The sequence below is a fragment of the Marmota flaviventris genome, chromosome 11 (genome assembly GCF_047511675.1).
Source record: "Marmota flaviventris isolate mMarFla1 chromosome 11, mMarFla1.hap1, whole genome shotgun sequence".
NCBI lineage: Eukaryota > Metazoa > Chordata > Mammalia > Rodentia > Sciuridae > Marmota > Marmota flaviventris.
Window position 1 is genome coordinate 85,704,810 of NC_092508.1, and position 15,842 is coordinate 85,720,651.

Below are 15,842 nucleotides of genomic sequence, written 5' to 3' on the forward strand. Positions count from 1 at the left end.
AAATGGTGAATTCAATTATTATCTACAATATACTCTGTAGGTTTGTAAAAGGGTTTATAGTTTCTGATGGTGGACAAAGAACTGGGGGTGAAGGATAGGATGACGTGTTGAGGAGGTAGGAGGTGAGGATATAGAATTATTATATCTTAGGAAGTGTGAAAGAGAAATCTGGCCAGCCGGAGTTCCAAACTTGGAATTGCCCCCACTGAAGATGTGATGAAGGTGACCCAAGATGGAGGCTCCTGCTTTCAGCGATAGAGTGTTGGGTTGGGTGGGAGGAACCAGGTGATGGTGTTGGATGATGAGTTCAGAGATAAGCTCTGTGGTATGCAGTGTGTGTCTGTTGGCTATCTTCAGAGCCTGTGTGAAGTTCTCAGGTGCAGGCAGGCTACTGCACATAGGGAACTATCTCCACTGCTGCAGAGTCCCAAGATGGCAGCAACCGGGGGAGCGCCATGCTGGTGGATGTGGGTCCACACATTGATAGTGGCAGCCAGAGTTTCTGGATATAGGAAGCTGCTGGGTGTCCTGCGTGGGAGCAGCATCCGTGATTTCTGCTCAGGTGGGTGGCCGAAAGTTCTGCACAGGTTCTGATGCCAATGGTCCCACTCAGTACCTAGCAGTCCTGCATGGGCAAGTAGTTGGGAGACCTACTGTGACACTGAGGCTGGCAAGGTGGCCGTGTTTCCTGCAAGGGAGCAGGAATATCACTCACAGATAAGCAGTATTCTCACAACTTTGTCCCAGCAACACAGAATGCTGCCTCCCTCTGGCCAGCCATCTTGGATCCTCTCCATTTCTATTTTAACATTCCTTAAATCAGAAACAAGTTTTGGAGTGGGTTTTTTTCTCTTCAAATTAAGATTCTTTCCCATATGACTGAAGGCCTTGTCACTTCCAGACTTGACAAAATGTCCACAGATGAACATGAAAACCTGTTATTAAGAATTGAAATCCATTTTGATGAAAGGCACTAATAATTCCAGACCATGTTTAATTCTACACTTAAAAAAAAAAAAGATCCTTCATGTCATTCCATAATCCTGTCCTACCGTACTTTAAAAAATATAACTGGCTTTATTCAGCCAGGGTGAAACCATCATTCATTCATTCATTTTAAGTCATATTTTGAGGGCCTTTCAACCCATGGAGTCAAAGGTTTCTCTGACGTGTAGGGTTTTCAGACTAATTATGAGAGGACAGCATACAAGTAAATATGAAATAATGTAAAAGGACACATTCATGAAATCATCAGAAGTAAATGAATGTTAGTGCAGGAGTGAGTCAGAGTGAGATGGAATTTCTCAGGGATGACTACAAGTAAAAATAAATTTAAAGTAAGGGAAGGAGGTAATAGACAAGGATGGCAGAGAGAAGGGGAGTGTATTCCAGACACAAGAATTGTGGGCAAAAAGCAAGGGCAGAAAATATGAGAGACTAGGAATGATGGAAATGCTTGAATGTTGGATGGGGCAACTTAATTTCAATGTTTTCTGGTTACTTTACATTTTCAGAGAAGGAATAGATAAGGAATATTATGTTGGAGAGAATACCATTAGTACACCCTGGCCCTGGGTTTGATCCCCAGCTCCACCACCCTCCCCCCTCCCAAAAAAAAGAGAGGAAGAAAAATATTATAATCATAATATCAAAATAAATTGACATAGGAAAGATTTAGGCTCAGTCATGCTCCCCATGTTTGGGGTGGTAATGGCATACTATAAAAATGGAGATGTGCAAGCATGCCTCAAATTATTTGTAAAAGAATAATTGGCCAGATATTGGTATGACAAGTTTGGGATCAACTTTCTTATATTCAAACATGAGATTCTGGAGTGTTTGGGAGAGTAATGACATGTTGATTCTAGAGAGTTTAATTCTTAGTCCTTTTTGATGGGGTGACAGTTTAGTTTTTAAGGATTACAGATGAGTTATCATTGCAAAAGCCAAGTGATCACCCTTTATATTCCTCTTATATATAAGGAGTAAAATACCTATTTATGGTAGGGGGATAAAATATTAGATTTATAGGGAAGTGATCTAAGTTTAGAGTCAATTCAACTTAATAACTCTTTGACTATGTGTCAGGCATTGGAATAAATGGGGCTACTATAAGTGTATACAAAATCATGATCTTTGCCCTTGTGAAATGTATAACATAGCAGGAGTGAATAAGACAAACATTGAAAGTAGGTTAGTTCCAAGAGTAAGATGAACATGGTAGAAACGCAGAAAAGGGACCTTGGTAAGTAGATTTGGAATGCCTACATTTGCATAATAGGAGGCAAAGCAGGAATTCTGCAAATGAAAAATTCAAATGTTATAAGGAGAACCAGATGTCCACTTTAGTATAGCTTGAAGCAACAAAAAATTGTGAACAATTTTAAATGTCCAATAGTAGAAGAATTACTTTATATAAAATTTGAACTATTATGTAACCATTTTAAAAAGGGATATCTATGCAGTCATGTAGACATGTCTATTATGTGTGTAGCAAAAATGCAAAGTGCAGAATGACTGATATTTATCTTATATTCATAAAATAAAGAAGGTATATGTAAAAATAATTTACAAATATGTACATCTGCATGTGCTCGGAAAGCAACCTGGAAGCTTACTTAGCAAACAGCTGATTGTGGGGGTTACATATGAGGGGTGGGATCAAGACACTGGGGACGGGGCCTTGCGGTGCTTACTTCATGTTGTAAGGGCAGTTCTCAGGAAAGTTTGCAAGCAGTTTTGAAAGTATCCCCTATATAGAATCATATTTAAATCCAAAAGAAAACCTAAATGATGCAGTCACCACATTCGGTAAGGAAAAACTTTATTACAGAAAGTGGAAAGACATAGGAATGAGTTGGGGAAGGAAAAAGTTTAGTTCCATAGAGCATCCCAAGTCTGAGAGTAATTACATACATTGTAATGTTATAAAATTATGTGGGATGGTGGCTGCTGCTTAAATAACATCCCATGGGTGGAGCAGGCCAATTCATCTTAATTAAGATACTTCATGCCCTACCAATTTGGTCTATGGGCTTCCTGATCAGAGTTGCAGAGAAAGAGTACTCACTGGCACGTTAGATAGCTAAATAAAAATGACTGTGTGCAAGATCCAGGGAGAGTGGAACCTGGGGAACCTAAGCTTTTAGCCGTGGGGACATTTTGAAAGAAATAATGTGAGACCTATTGGGCAGAAAGATTTGTCGGATATGGTTTCCTCTGGGTAACCTTCAGGATGGAATGAATGGGAAGATGTAATTGGCGAAAAGGTCACTTAGGTTATGGTTGTGAGACAATATTTGGAAATCAAGCAAGGGTCATTTCTAAGAAAGCAGAGTCTGATTGTTGGTGTCAGGATAAGAGAGAACACACTAAGCATGAGACTTGCTGTAGCATTGCTAGAGCACTTTCATCTAGAAGGAGCAACAAAGTTGTACAGAAGCCCAGGAAGTAGAGAGAGAGAGACATAGCTAATATTCTATGGTGAAATGATTTGTGAAGTCACTTATAAACTGTAAAATGTTAAAACCTTTCTTGTCAATAATTATTGCTAGGATAAAGAATGTTATGATTTAGATATTAGGTGTCCCCCCTAAAGCTCATGTGTGGGACAATGCAAGCAATTTTAGTGAAACGACTGGGTTATGAGAGCTTTAACCTAATTAGTGTGTTAATTCCCTTCTAGGGATTAACTGGTAGGGTGTGCCTGGAGGAGGTGGATCCTTGGAGCCTGCCTTTGGGGTTTATATTTTGTTTGTAGTAAGGAGAAGTATGTCTCTCTCTCTGCTTCTCAGTTCTGTGTCCAGAGCTGCTTTCTTCCACCACACCTTTCCACCACCATGTTCTGCCTCACTGTGAGCCCAGAGCTACCAAGTCAGCCATCGAGGGACTGAGACCTATGAAACCATGAGCCCCAAAATAAACTTTTCCTCCTCTGAAGTTGTTCTTGTCAGTTATTTTGATCACAGTAGTGAAAAAGCGGACTAAAACAAAGAGATAATGTGATGATACTGAACACATAAAGAAAGAATTATGATGTAGGAGTAGGATCACAGGCTTCAGGATAGAAGTTAACTGTAAGAACACAGATCTATCAAAATGAGGCCAGGAACAAGACCCAGAACACTAATAGATATTGGATTTTCAATGACAGCTATCTCCCCCTTTGCTATTAAAAGGAGAGATGAGAATATGAACATACAGATGTCATAAAACTCTGATATGTACAAATTAGAATTTTATTTTTCTGTGACTTAATTTTTGCATGATGGCCCATTTCAATTTGGTGATAGAAGTCTCAAGAAGTTCAAGAGTCTCTGTCTTCCATTTTTCTGCTCCCCATTTCTTATCAACCAGGGCACTACTAAAGGATCCTTTGCTTCTCTTTGTTTGCCAGCAGCTCTGTGATCCTTCCATGGCATTCATAGAAACCTTGCTTTCCCTCTTAAGTCAACCATGGCTCAGGAATCTGTCAAAGCCTCCCCAGTAATGCCTGCCCAGTGACATTCACTCTCTGGGGTCTTGCTTCTCTCCAGGATTCTAACCCACAGCCCCTAGTCCAGGGTCTCGAACTCTCTGGGCTCTGTTCCCCTCTACCCTTCTCCATCAATCCTTGTGTCTTCTATCTAGAGGTGGAGCAGCAACACGGTGTGAAAGGATGCATGTTACACTCACGTGGCATTTGTTTACATGCTAGGACCTATTTGAAGTCCTCACAATTTCTACAAGGATTTTAGCTTCTGTCAACACCTAGACTTCCCCTTTTTGTGATGGAGATTGGGGAGCTTCTCTCCCTGGCCCAAGCCATTCCTGAAGAAATGAACATGAAGCTCCTTAGCATCTTGAATTTTTAATAAAATTTCTAGGAAGAGTTATTGTTAAAAAGATTAAAAATACCAAACCTGGCAAGGATGTAAAGAAAAAGGAAATCTTGCACCCTGTTGGTGGGTATGTCAATTAGTACAGCCATTATGGAAGACAGTACAGAGATTGTTCAAAACAATTAAAAATAGAATTTCCATATGACCCAGCAATTCCACTACTGGGTACATATCCAAAGGAAATGAAATCAATATTTCAAATATACATCTGCACTCCATGTTTATTCACAGTTGCTAAGATATGGAATCAACCTAAGTATCCATCTGCTGATGAATGGATGAAGAAAATATGGTACACATATACAATGGAATACTATTCAGCAATAAAAATAAGGAAATCTTACCATTTGCATCAATGCAAATGAAACTTGGGATCATTAAATTAAGTGAAAGGATGCATGTTACATAAGAAAGGCAGAGAACGACAAGTATCATATGATTCACTCATGTGGAATATGAAAAAGTTGATCTCAAAGAAGTCAAGAGTGGGATTGTGATAGCAAAGAAGAAAAGGGGGATTGGGAAAGGTTGATCAAGGGGTACTACCTTACAGTTGGATATGAGTAAGAAGATCTACTGTGGTATCGTACAGTAGGGTAACTGTGGGTAACAGTTATGTACTGTATATCTCAAAAAATTAGACAAAAGGATTTTGAATGTTTTCACCATGAAAGAAAGATAGATGTTTGTACAGATAGATGTGTATAGCCTAATTTAAACACTACCCAATGTATACATTTATTGACATATCACCTAATTTCTGATTAATATGTATGACTGGTATGGTTTTATGTATCAGTTAAAAATTAAAATCAAATAAATAGGTAAACAAAATACCACAAATTCAAAACATAGAGAACTATATGAGAGTGTATTGTATACTTTCACGGTGCCAGGCATTTTCTTCATTCTTCAGACTTTTCAAATGTGGGTGTTGTCATCCCACTTTACAAATGAAGGAACTGAGGCTACATGGGGTGATGTAGTATACATGCTGGTCATACTGAGCATACTGCTAATCAGTGTCTGGGCCACTTGTCTGAACTGTACTTCTCACTCCCTCTGAAACAAAGTCTAAAGGGCAGAATGTAGGATAAACCATATTCAGAGAAAGCCACTGGGAATAGTTTTGGTCCTGGCCACCTACAAGTACAGGATGGTAGGAGGGTTTTAAGAACTTTAAAGAATAAAAATATTAAGTAAATAATTTTATTGGAAAATGTAGACATAAAGAGAGGTACTAGTAATAGCTGAGAGAAAGAATAAGCAGGAGTAGAAAAAGAAGTTGATAAATTGGTGGCTGAGACAATTGACTGCATTATATTTGAACCAGCATGACATACCACTTGAGCAACAAAAATAGTACATTTGAAAAGAAACTAATCAGACATGTAGAGGTGAATGAAGAGTTTATGTTCCTAAAAAGCATAGTAGAGAAGTCAGTTATCATGATAGCCCATGTAGGATGGTAAATTAAAGCCTTGTATTTTTTAGTATGAGACATGTTACTGAATTTGTAAGTGAAATGGGATTTTTGAAACGAAGCAGTAAAGACAGAGATTAGCAGAGTATCAGAAAAATGAAGTTTGAAACTATAGTGTTGGAGGAATCATAGTTCTATAATGCTTGCCATCTCTCGTCCAATGAGTTTGAACCCTGTGTAATAAGAAACTAAAGAATGTCCATGATTTAATTATCCAGAAATGAATCCATGGGCAAAAGGTAGCAGCTCTCTTTTTCCTCATTATGTACAGGAAGAATAAAATGAAAAATCAGAGACTGTAGAGAAGGAAACATATGGCTTTGTAATGATGTGATTTCAGATGCAGACTCGTCCTACTCTGTGTGACCTTAGATGCAGGAATAGTTATATTTGTATGACCACTTGTTTGAGAAGCTCAAGTGAGATTATGATCAGGTGCTCAGCACAGGATTTGGAACAAAACAGGAACTCTATAAATGTGACTTGTCTTTCCAACACCTTCGTTTACTCAACAGATATTTATAGAGCAGCTAACTTGTTCCACAGATGTTTTGGTCAGGGTAAGCTATGCTATGCTGCAAAAATGAACACATCCCATATCTCATCCCAAATATCAGTTGCTTAAACACAAGTATCATCTCTCACCTTCTTCATCTGTTGCCTGTTTAGGGCAGCTCTCCAATATGGCAATCCAGTCTACTTCACTCTTTTGACCTCATCATCTTAACACAAGGCCTCTACAAGATTTTCCACAGTGGAAAAGGAGTATCCAGAACTGCTATTGGATGTTTTCAGTTGACAGTGATGCATGTCAATCAACTAGCAATCCATTAGTCACAACTAGTTCTTTAGCTGGGTCCCACTATAAGGGGGTGAATATAGAGTCTTCTGTGTGCCCAAATACAAAGAACTAGATTTTGATGAGCAAAAGTCATCTGGGTGACTACTCAACTGGGCACTGGGTGCTTAATGGTTAACAAAACAGGTATGTTTTATCCTTCCTCCATGGAGCTCTCAACACAGAGAGCATGCTCCTGGGAACGCTAATATCTGTGAAGAGCCAGGTTTCTTCCCAAGCCAGGCAAGGAACTAGATCAAAGAGATTGCATTCATATGTATAAAGTTATGTGGGAAAATAGGAAAGGATAACAGTTTAGGATAAGTGACAAGTATGGAGAACTTAGAAATCCTCAATAAATATTTACTGAACGAATGTTAAGTGAGGAATAAGAAGAAATTTAGCTCTTAGAAACGAAATGGGAAAGGCAACAGAGAGAGACAGATATAGGAAGAAAAAACACATGGAAACAGTTTATGCTTTTCAAATGTTCTGAATAATATTTGGGAATAAAAGCTGTTCTTGCTGTATCTACTGCTTCCAGTAAGCCTGAAATATTTCTGTGCTGGTCTCTTCTGCCATGGTGGGGGTGCTGAGCAAAGAATTCCCAGCCAGACTGTTTCATTCTTACCTAGTCAAGAGTTTGGAGATTGTTGGGAAGCTTGGACCCTGACCCATCTGCTTGAATGTTCTGTGATAAGTCAAGTTTGCTAGATTGGCAGTTGTCAAATATGGAGGGGTCAAAGGAACAGAGAGATGATGCTACTATGAATACTGAAAATGTAATAGAGTTAAGCAAAAAGCCTATGAATACAATCTAATGGTATGATATTAGAGAGGGAAGATTTCTTTAAAACCTCGAAAGTGATTAAAGTAAGAAATGTTTATTAAAGAAAAAAATGGAAAAAATAAATATTTATAACAATTCCTAGAGATAAACCCTTTTAACATTTTGGCCTACTTAATCCCAAACTTCTCTAGGCATATTTAACAAAGGCAGATCATATAGTACATGCTACTTTGTCATCTCTCTTAGTTGAAAGTGTTTTTGAACATTTATCCATGTCAAAAAAGATACTTCTGGCCAGGCACAGTGGTACACACCTGTAATCCCAGTGGCTCAGGAGGCTGAGGCAAGAGGATTTCGAGTTCAAAGCCAGCCTCAGCAAGCAATTTAGCAAGGCCCTAAGCAACTCAGCAAGATCCTGTCTCTAAATAAAGTATAAAAAAAGGGTTGGGGATGTGGCTCAGTGGTTAAACACTGAGTTCAATCCTCGGTACCAAATACATACTTCTGCAGCATTTTTTGCAATAATATTTTTAATGACTGCATGGTATTTGTATCATGTATGTATGTGTATCTCTCTCCTTGGTTGTGTGTGTGTGTGTGTGTGTGTGTGTATACTTACCCCATTAGATTGTGTAGAGATAGTTGCTATTATTAACAATGCTATTATGAACACTCTACCTGAATTTCTATTCATATCTTTGCTTTATAGGCTAACTTTTCTAAATGGTAATTATTGTGGCAATAGTTATGCACACTTTAAGGCTCATAATGTACATTGCCAAATTGTCCTCTAAAAGATAGTTTCAAATTACATTCCTACCAGGAGTGGATAAGAACAGAAGTGTTTAGGAGCCCATAAATCTACAAGTGGGGTTCTAGAGATTTAGGTGTGTTATTAAATGTATATTTAATCTTAACAGCTATTAGCAGAAAAGGGCACTCAATATTATCTTTAAAGCCTGTCTTATTTAATGCTTTCACTAAAATTATATGTATGAGAATCTCACATTAGATTTCTTAGAAAGGGACTTAGGACAGATTCACATATTCTGCTCAATGGACTTCTTAATATCATGGGCACTGGGGTAAGATCTATGGATGTTCCACTAGATATCTAGCATGAGTAGCCTGCTGGACAAAATACATTGAGTTCTGTCACTGAGTATCATCCATGCTGTGGCTAATGTTTGTGCACATCTTTAATGATTGAATATTAAGCAATTTCCCACTTCTAAAAAAAAAGCCAAGAAATTTTCAACTAAATTGACTATGTTAAACTTGAAAAGATACAAATAAAATAATGAAGTGTGTGCTTATAATATGCCATCTACTAATTTGATATAAATAAACTTTGAAACACATATTATGGTTTTTAGAACTATTGCCCTTGTATTTCAGGAAGTAGTTTTGGTCCTACTCCCCTCCCATGCATTCTTGACATCAGAGTGGTGGTGCTACCTTTTCAGACAACTGGCTTGTTTCCACCACCTGTCATTTGGAATTCAGTCTAAGTGGTTTGGGTACAGGACCTTGTGAAACCGTCTGATGCCATCACTAGAAATCTTTTCCCAGCTATAAAAACTTGTTTACTGCTCATGATCTCTAGTAACCACTTACTCTGTTGCTTTTTTTAGTGATCTTTAAAATACTTGTTTTCCACATGATCCAGAGCTTAGAATTGTTAGGTCATATCTCCCAAAATAATTACTATCTATCTCAATATTAAATTTCTTTACTTCCACTTACCAGTCCTATCAATTGCAAGACAGTTAAAACCATTCTAAACTCATGAGTTGATGATGTTTCAATCTAATGCATATTCCCCAAACAGTACTCTGTTCAAACAAAGTAATGGAGAGTGTGTGATATTATGAGAGACTTTATAAGGACTTTAGAATAAAATGCCTCTTTTTCTGAGGGATAATTTGGAGGAAGAAAAGGCTCTCACCTTATATTCAGCCATATATTATGGTTTAAACAAAAGGGGATTCACACAAATCTCTTTTGTGTTCTTATGCAAAGTGACTATTGAATATGAAAGCTTTGGGCCATTTATAAGAAATAATAAAGAATACAGATGGATTGTAATGCATTTATCTTGTAAAGAAACATTGAAAATGGAGGACCATAAAGCCTGCTTCTTTGAAAATACTTACATTGGAATCTTAAGAACTACAGCCTCCACCGGTTAAACCTCCTCCCAACCCCAGACTGCATCTACTTTTTTTGTTAATACACACACACAAAGACACACCACAGTAGGAAATATTTATAATATTTTGATGGTCTCTTGGGGATCCCTAGCCAAAATTTTTAGAACGCAAAATGAAAAATTTAGATAACTGAGTGGCTAGATTTCCCTACAGTGTTACTCCGTCTTTAAGATACATTATGCTATATTGTTTCCGTTCTTTCATCTAAGTATTTCCAAGAGAATCAGACTAGAAGAACATTTTACAGAGAAGGTGGCAGCTATTTGATTGATATAGTCGAAGATAGCATATGGTGTATTCTTTCCTCTCAAACTGTTCTGAGTCTTTGTTCTTGCCCATAGCAGTAGTATATATGAGAACTATCCAAAAACTTCCCAATGGTACATGTATGTAATGCACATCATCTTAAAAAGCAATGAACATTTTGCCATTGCATTCTTTATTATTTGAAGTAAATCAAACTGAGAGACATAGAGCTTAAAATAAATCGTTAAAGAACTCTAATTCTATAAGATCTTAAAATTTCGTAAGATTATAAATGCCATTTTAAAATGTTAATTAGAAGTGCATTTGTTTTAATTCATGATACTGAAAATATTGACTGAATTGTGAATTAACACATTTAGGGGTACAGATGTCATTTTTCATGAGATTTCCTGAATGATGTAATTTTCATATTTCATATAGCAGTTTGATCAATTTACAGATTTATTTTACATAATTAGTTGGTAAATGAGAAATTCAATTGCTGATATATAACTATTTTTCTGTAATATAAAAAGAAGTTAAAATTCTGAATTATAAATAAAAAACAAATATTTTGAAGACATCTGGTCTACATCTGTCCAAAATAAGATAATTTAAAACAGTGTAATTAAATGCAAGAAATACAGAAATATTCACACCTTAGAATGTTAAAAAAAAAAAAAAACAACTCCATTTTAATGTGATTTTTTTTCCAACTGGAGTTTTTTTATTATTATTATTTCAGTGTACTTTCACTTCTCATTCTGTCTTTAGAAAGAAAACTAAAAAACTAAAAATAATCTGTGTTTTTCAAAGTTTCTATTAAATGGAGGTATTATTTTTATTAGTACTCTTTTATATGTTGATTAGCTTTAATTCCTAATGTAATATTCAGCAGACAGTCTCAGACCTGTCCCCTTTTGCTGTATTTATGACTCTTCATTCAGTTATTTAAATTGTGAGATGACTAAAGGAGTATGTAAGCTCACCCTAAATTGTGTGTTCCTTGTGGGCACAAAGGGGCTCAGGAAGTGTGGGAGGAAGGTATTCAGACCTGTGGAAATGAAAAGCACTTCTGATACATCCTCATGATCCAGAAAGAATCATCCTTTGAAGATTGGTCTTTCCTTTAAAAAAAGAAAATCTGTGTTAAATGGAAAATATATCATTTTGGGAGAAAGAAAAATACTATGTACTTTCTGTTGTCTAACCTTAGCCATAGGTTCTGAAAAGAATTGGCCCTATGAGAAGGGCAACCACTTTTCCTAATACATACCATAAGGTAACAAAAGTTATGTTTTGTGTGTTTATTTGCAGGGAGCATGACAAAAATCCAGAGAGTTTTTTTAAGGTATTAATGCATCTAAAGGACTTAGGACTCAATTTCCATATCTCTGTCCTTGGAGAAACCTTTACGGACGTCCCAGGTATCTCTTTTGAATTTTTCTAATGTATTTTTATAGATATCCAAGCTCTACAACTAAGTATTAATTTTCATGTTTTCCTTTGTTAGAATAATCAAGATGAGCACTGTTAACCAAAAGATTATACGATGGCATTAAAGTCTGATTCAATTAAAAAAATACTTAAGTAAGCATTCTTTGATTTAAGTTGAGAACGTGAAGTCATCTCTTTTATCAAATATAGTTTATACAATGCATCTTGATGTAAATAAAATATATTGCTTTAGGCATCTTAACACTTAAGGAAAGCAAGAATTTGTAATTGGATGTGCAGCCTCTCGCCCCTGAGGTCACTGGTTTGAATCCTGCTCACATTGGTAATGACTGGAATACATTACCATCTGTTGGGTGGACTGCGTAAAGCATTTTGGTATCTAACTCATAATGTGGAAAAGACTACAGTCCATATCATGGTTGTTGTTGGTTCATGCCTTTTTTTTTTTAATTGAACTTGAGAAAGACAAAGTTGGAAGCAGTTATCAGCAATTCCTCTCATTTCTTAAAGCTACATGGAGCCCTTTCAGATCCATTTCCTTGGCTCTGCGTTCTCACCGGTCATGGATGGGTCAGTAAAGTGGGCATTCTGACACCTCTTCACAAGCACCTGTGTTTGTGTTCTTAAAGGTTTGTGTGCTGAGCATTGTTTGAAAGGCTAATATACAAACAACAAAAGTTCACAAATGACCTTATTCAAAAGTGACCCTTGCTATGATGTATTATAACACTTAAACACCATCTAAAGCTTACTCTCACATAGCAGATACTCTGGTTTAATGCTAGAAGCAACCCTAGCCAGGACTCAGCAGCCTGATCTCACCTAGCTTACTTCTGCCTTTCAGGTTACAGATACTGACTCCACTTCCTCTAAGGTACCAGCTTCTTTAGACCCCACTTGCCTGTTTACTTCTATTTTATCTTTTTGATTTTAACTCCAAGGCATTTTCTTTCAAAGTGAAGTTTTGTCATGTTCTCTTATCATACTCTATTTTTCCTTCAGGACACTTATCTCAGTTTCAAATTATTTAATGTGTGTCCATTTTTTTTTTAATCTCTCTCCCCTACACACACATATACACGTGCACACTAGAAGGCAGGTTCTGTGAGGACCAGAGACTGTGCATCACCTTACCCCAAAGTCAAGTGCTGGAGGTCAGTGAATAGTTATTAGATTACAAAACAAAGTTAAAATAAGTTAAGCTCCGGCCCTCAAGGAATTTATGATTTTGTTGAACAGGGAACATTCATGCATAAGCACAGAAAACAGAGAGTGAAAAACAAGATAATATAATTACATATGAGTACTGACACATGGAGCTTAGGGTGTTAATTGCCAAACTAGTACGTGAAGAGCCAACACTATTCCAATAGCCAGAAAAGAAGGATTGATTAAGTTCTTCCAAAAGGGGAAACAACATGGGCAGAGCACATGGCAACAAACATTTTAGATATTGTGTTTAAGAGGAAGATTTCAGTGATTAACGCTGTGAAATCATTTCTCTAAGTAGAGCATGTGATGGCATGCTTAAGTCAGTAGCTACCTGTGAACAGTTAGGGTAGAGTCAAGATAGTGGGTCTTTTTTTATTATTATTATTATCTACACATGACATTACAATGATCTTGGCAATTCATACATTTGAATCATTGGGGTATAATTTCTCATTTTTCTAATAGTACAGATTGCAGAATCACACTGGTCATAGAGTCACCTATATACATACATCAATCATAATGTCTATTCTGTTCTGCTGCCCTTCCTATCCCCCTACTCCTCCCCTCCTCTCCCATCATTTCTCTCTATCCAATCTAATGTGACACACTTTTTTTTCTTTTTCTCATCACAACATCATACATGTATTCTGTATAACGATGAGGTTCTCCTTCCATTTTCCGTGCAACTCCCCTTCTCCCTCTTTTTACCTCCCACCTCTCTTCTGTATTTAGTGGTAGTCTTCTTCTCATGCTCTTCCTCCCTATCCCACTTTGAGTCACCCCCCCTTATATCAGAGAAGACATTTGGCATTTGTTTTTTAGGGATTGGCTAACTTCACTTAGCATAATCTGCTCTAATGCCATCCATTTCCCTGCAAATGCCATGATCTTGTTATTTTTTAGTGCCGAGTAATAGTCCATTGTGTATAAATGCCACATTTTTTAATCCATTCATCTATTGAAGGGCATCTAGGTTGGTTCCACATTCTAGCTATTATAAACATTGACGTGGCTGTGTCCCTGTAGTATGCTCTTTTTAGGTCTTTTGGGTATAGTCCGAGAAGGGGAATAGCTGGATCAAATGGTGGTTCCATTCCCAGCTTTCCAAGGAATCTCCATACTGCTTTCCAAATTGGCTGCACCAATTTGCAGTCCCACCAGCAATGTACAAGTGTACCCTTTTCCCCCGCATCCTTGCCAGCACTTATTGTTGTTTGACTTCATAATGGCTGCCATTCTTATTGGAGTGAGATGGTATCTTAGAGTAGTTTTAATTTGCATTTCTCTGATTGCTAGAGATGGTGAGCATTTTTTCATGTATTTGTTGAGTGGTTCTATATCCTCTTCTGAGAAGTTTCTGTTCAAGTCCTTGGCCCATTTGTTGATTGGGTTATTTTTTTGTTGTTGTTGTTGTTGTTTAACTTTTTGAGTTCTTTGTATACTCTAGAGATTAGAGCTCTATCTGATGTTTGAGGGGTAAAAATTTGTTCCCAGGATGTAGGCTCCTATTCACCTCACATATTATCTCTCTTGCTGAGAAAAAAACTTTTTAGTTTGAATTCATCCCATTTGTTGATTCTTGGTTTTAACTCTTGTGCTGCAGGTGTCTGCTGTAGGTGGCCTGCCCCCACGTGATGAAGATTAGGGCCAACTTTATCTTCTATTAGACGCACAGTCTCTGGTCTGATTCCTAGCTCTTTGATCCATTTTGAGTTGACTTTTGTGCATGGTGAGAGAAAGGGATTCAATTTCATTTTGTTGCATATAGATTTCCAGTTCTCCCAGCACCATTTGTTAAAGATGCTATCCTTTCTCCATTGCATGCTTTTAGCACCTTTGTCTAATATAAGGTAGTTGTAATTTTGTGGATTGGTCTCTGTGTCCTCTATTCTGTACCATTGGTCTACCAGCCTGTTTTGGTGCCAGTATCATGCTATTTTTGTTACTATTGCTCTATATTATAGTTTAAAATCTGGAATCGCGATACCACCAATTTTACTCTTCTTGCTTAGAATTACTTTAGCTATTCTGGATCTCTTATTTTTCCAGATGAATTTCATGATTGCTTTTTCTATTTCTGCAAGGAATGTCATTGGGATTTTGATTGGAATTGCATTGAATCTGTAAAGTGCTTTTGGTAATGTGGCCATCTTAATAATATTAATTCTACCAATCCATGAGCAAGGTAAATCCTTCCATCTTCTATGGTCTTCTTCTATTTCTTTCTTCAGGGTTCTGTAGTTTTCATTGTATAGATCTTTCACCTCTTTTGTTAGGTTGATTCCCAGGTATTTTTTTTTTTTTTTTTGAGGATATTGTGAATGGAGTAGTTGTCCTCATTTCCATTTCAGAGAATTTGTCACTGATATACAGGAATGCCTTTGATTTATTGGTATTGATTTTATATCCTGCCACTTTGCTGAATTCATTTACTAGTTCTAGAAGCTTCTTGGTTGAACTTTTTGGGTCTGCTAGGTATAGGATCATGTCATCGGCAAATAGTGCTAATTTAAGTTCTTCTTTTCCTATATTTACGCCTTTAATTTCTTTCATCTGTCTAATTGCTCTGGCTAGTGTTTCAAGAACTAAATTGAATAGAAGTGGTGAGAGAGGGCATCCCTGTCTTGTTCCAGATTTTAAAGGGAATGCCTTCAATTTTTCTCCATTTAGAATGATGCTGGCCTGAGGCTTAGCATATATAGCTTTTACCATGTTGAGG

General features: G+C 37.0%; 1 protein-coding gene across 13 annotated transcripts in view; it reads left to right on the forward strand.

The window, feature by feature from the left end:
* The window catches only part of Gtdc1 (glycosyltransferase like domain containing 1), a 374,674-nt gene that overhangs the window by 332,350 nt on the left and 26,482 nt on the right, over positions 1 to 15,842 (forward strand). For all 13 annotated transcript variants that reach the window (XM_071619200.1, XM_071619206.1, XM_071619212.1 and 10 more), the window contains one exon: positions 11,768 to 11,877. In XM_071619200.1, coding sequence (XP_071475301.1) covers positions 11,768 to 11,877 — 110 coding nt within the window. The remainder of the gene's footprint in view (positions 1 to 11,767; positions 11,878 to 15,842) is intronic.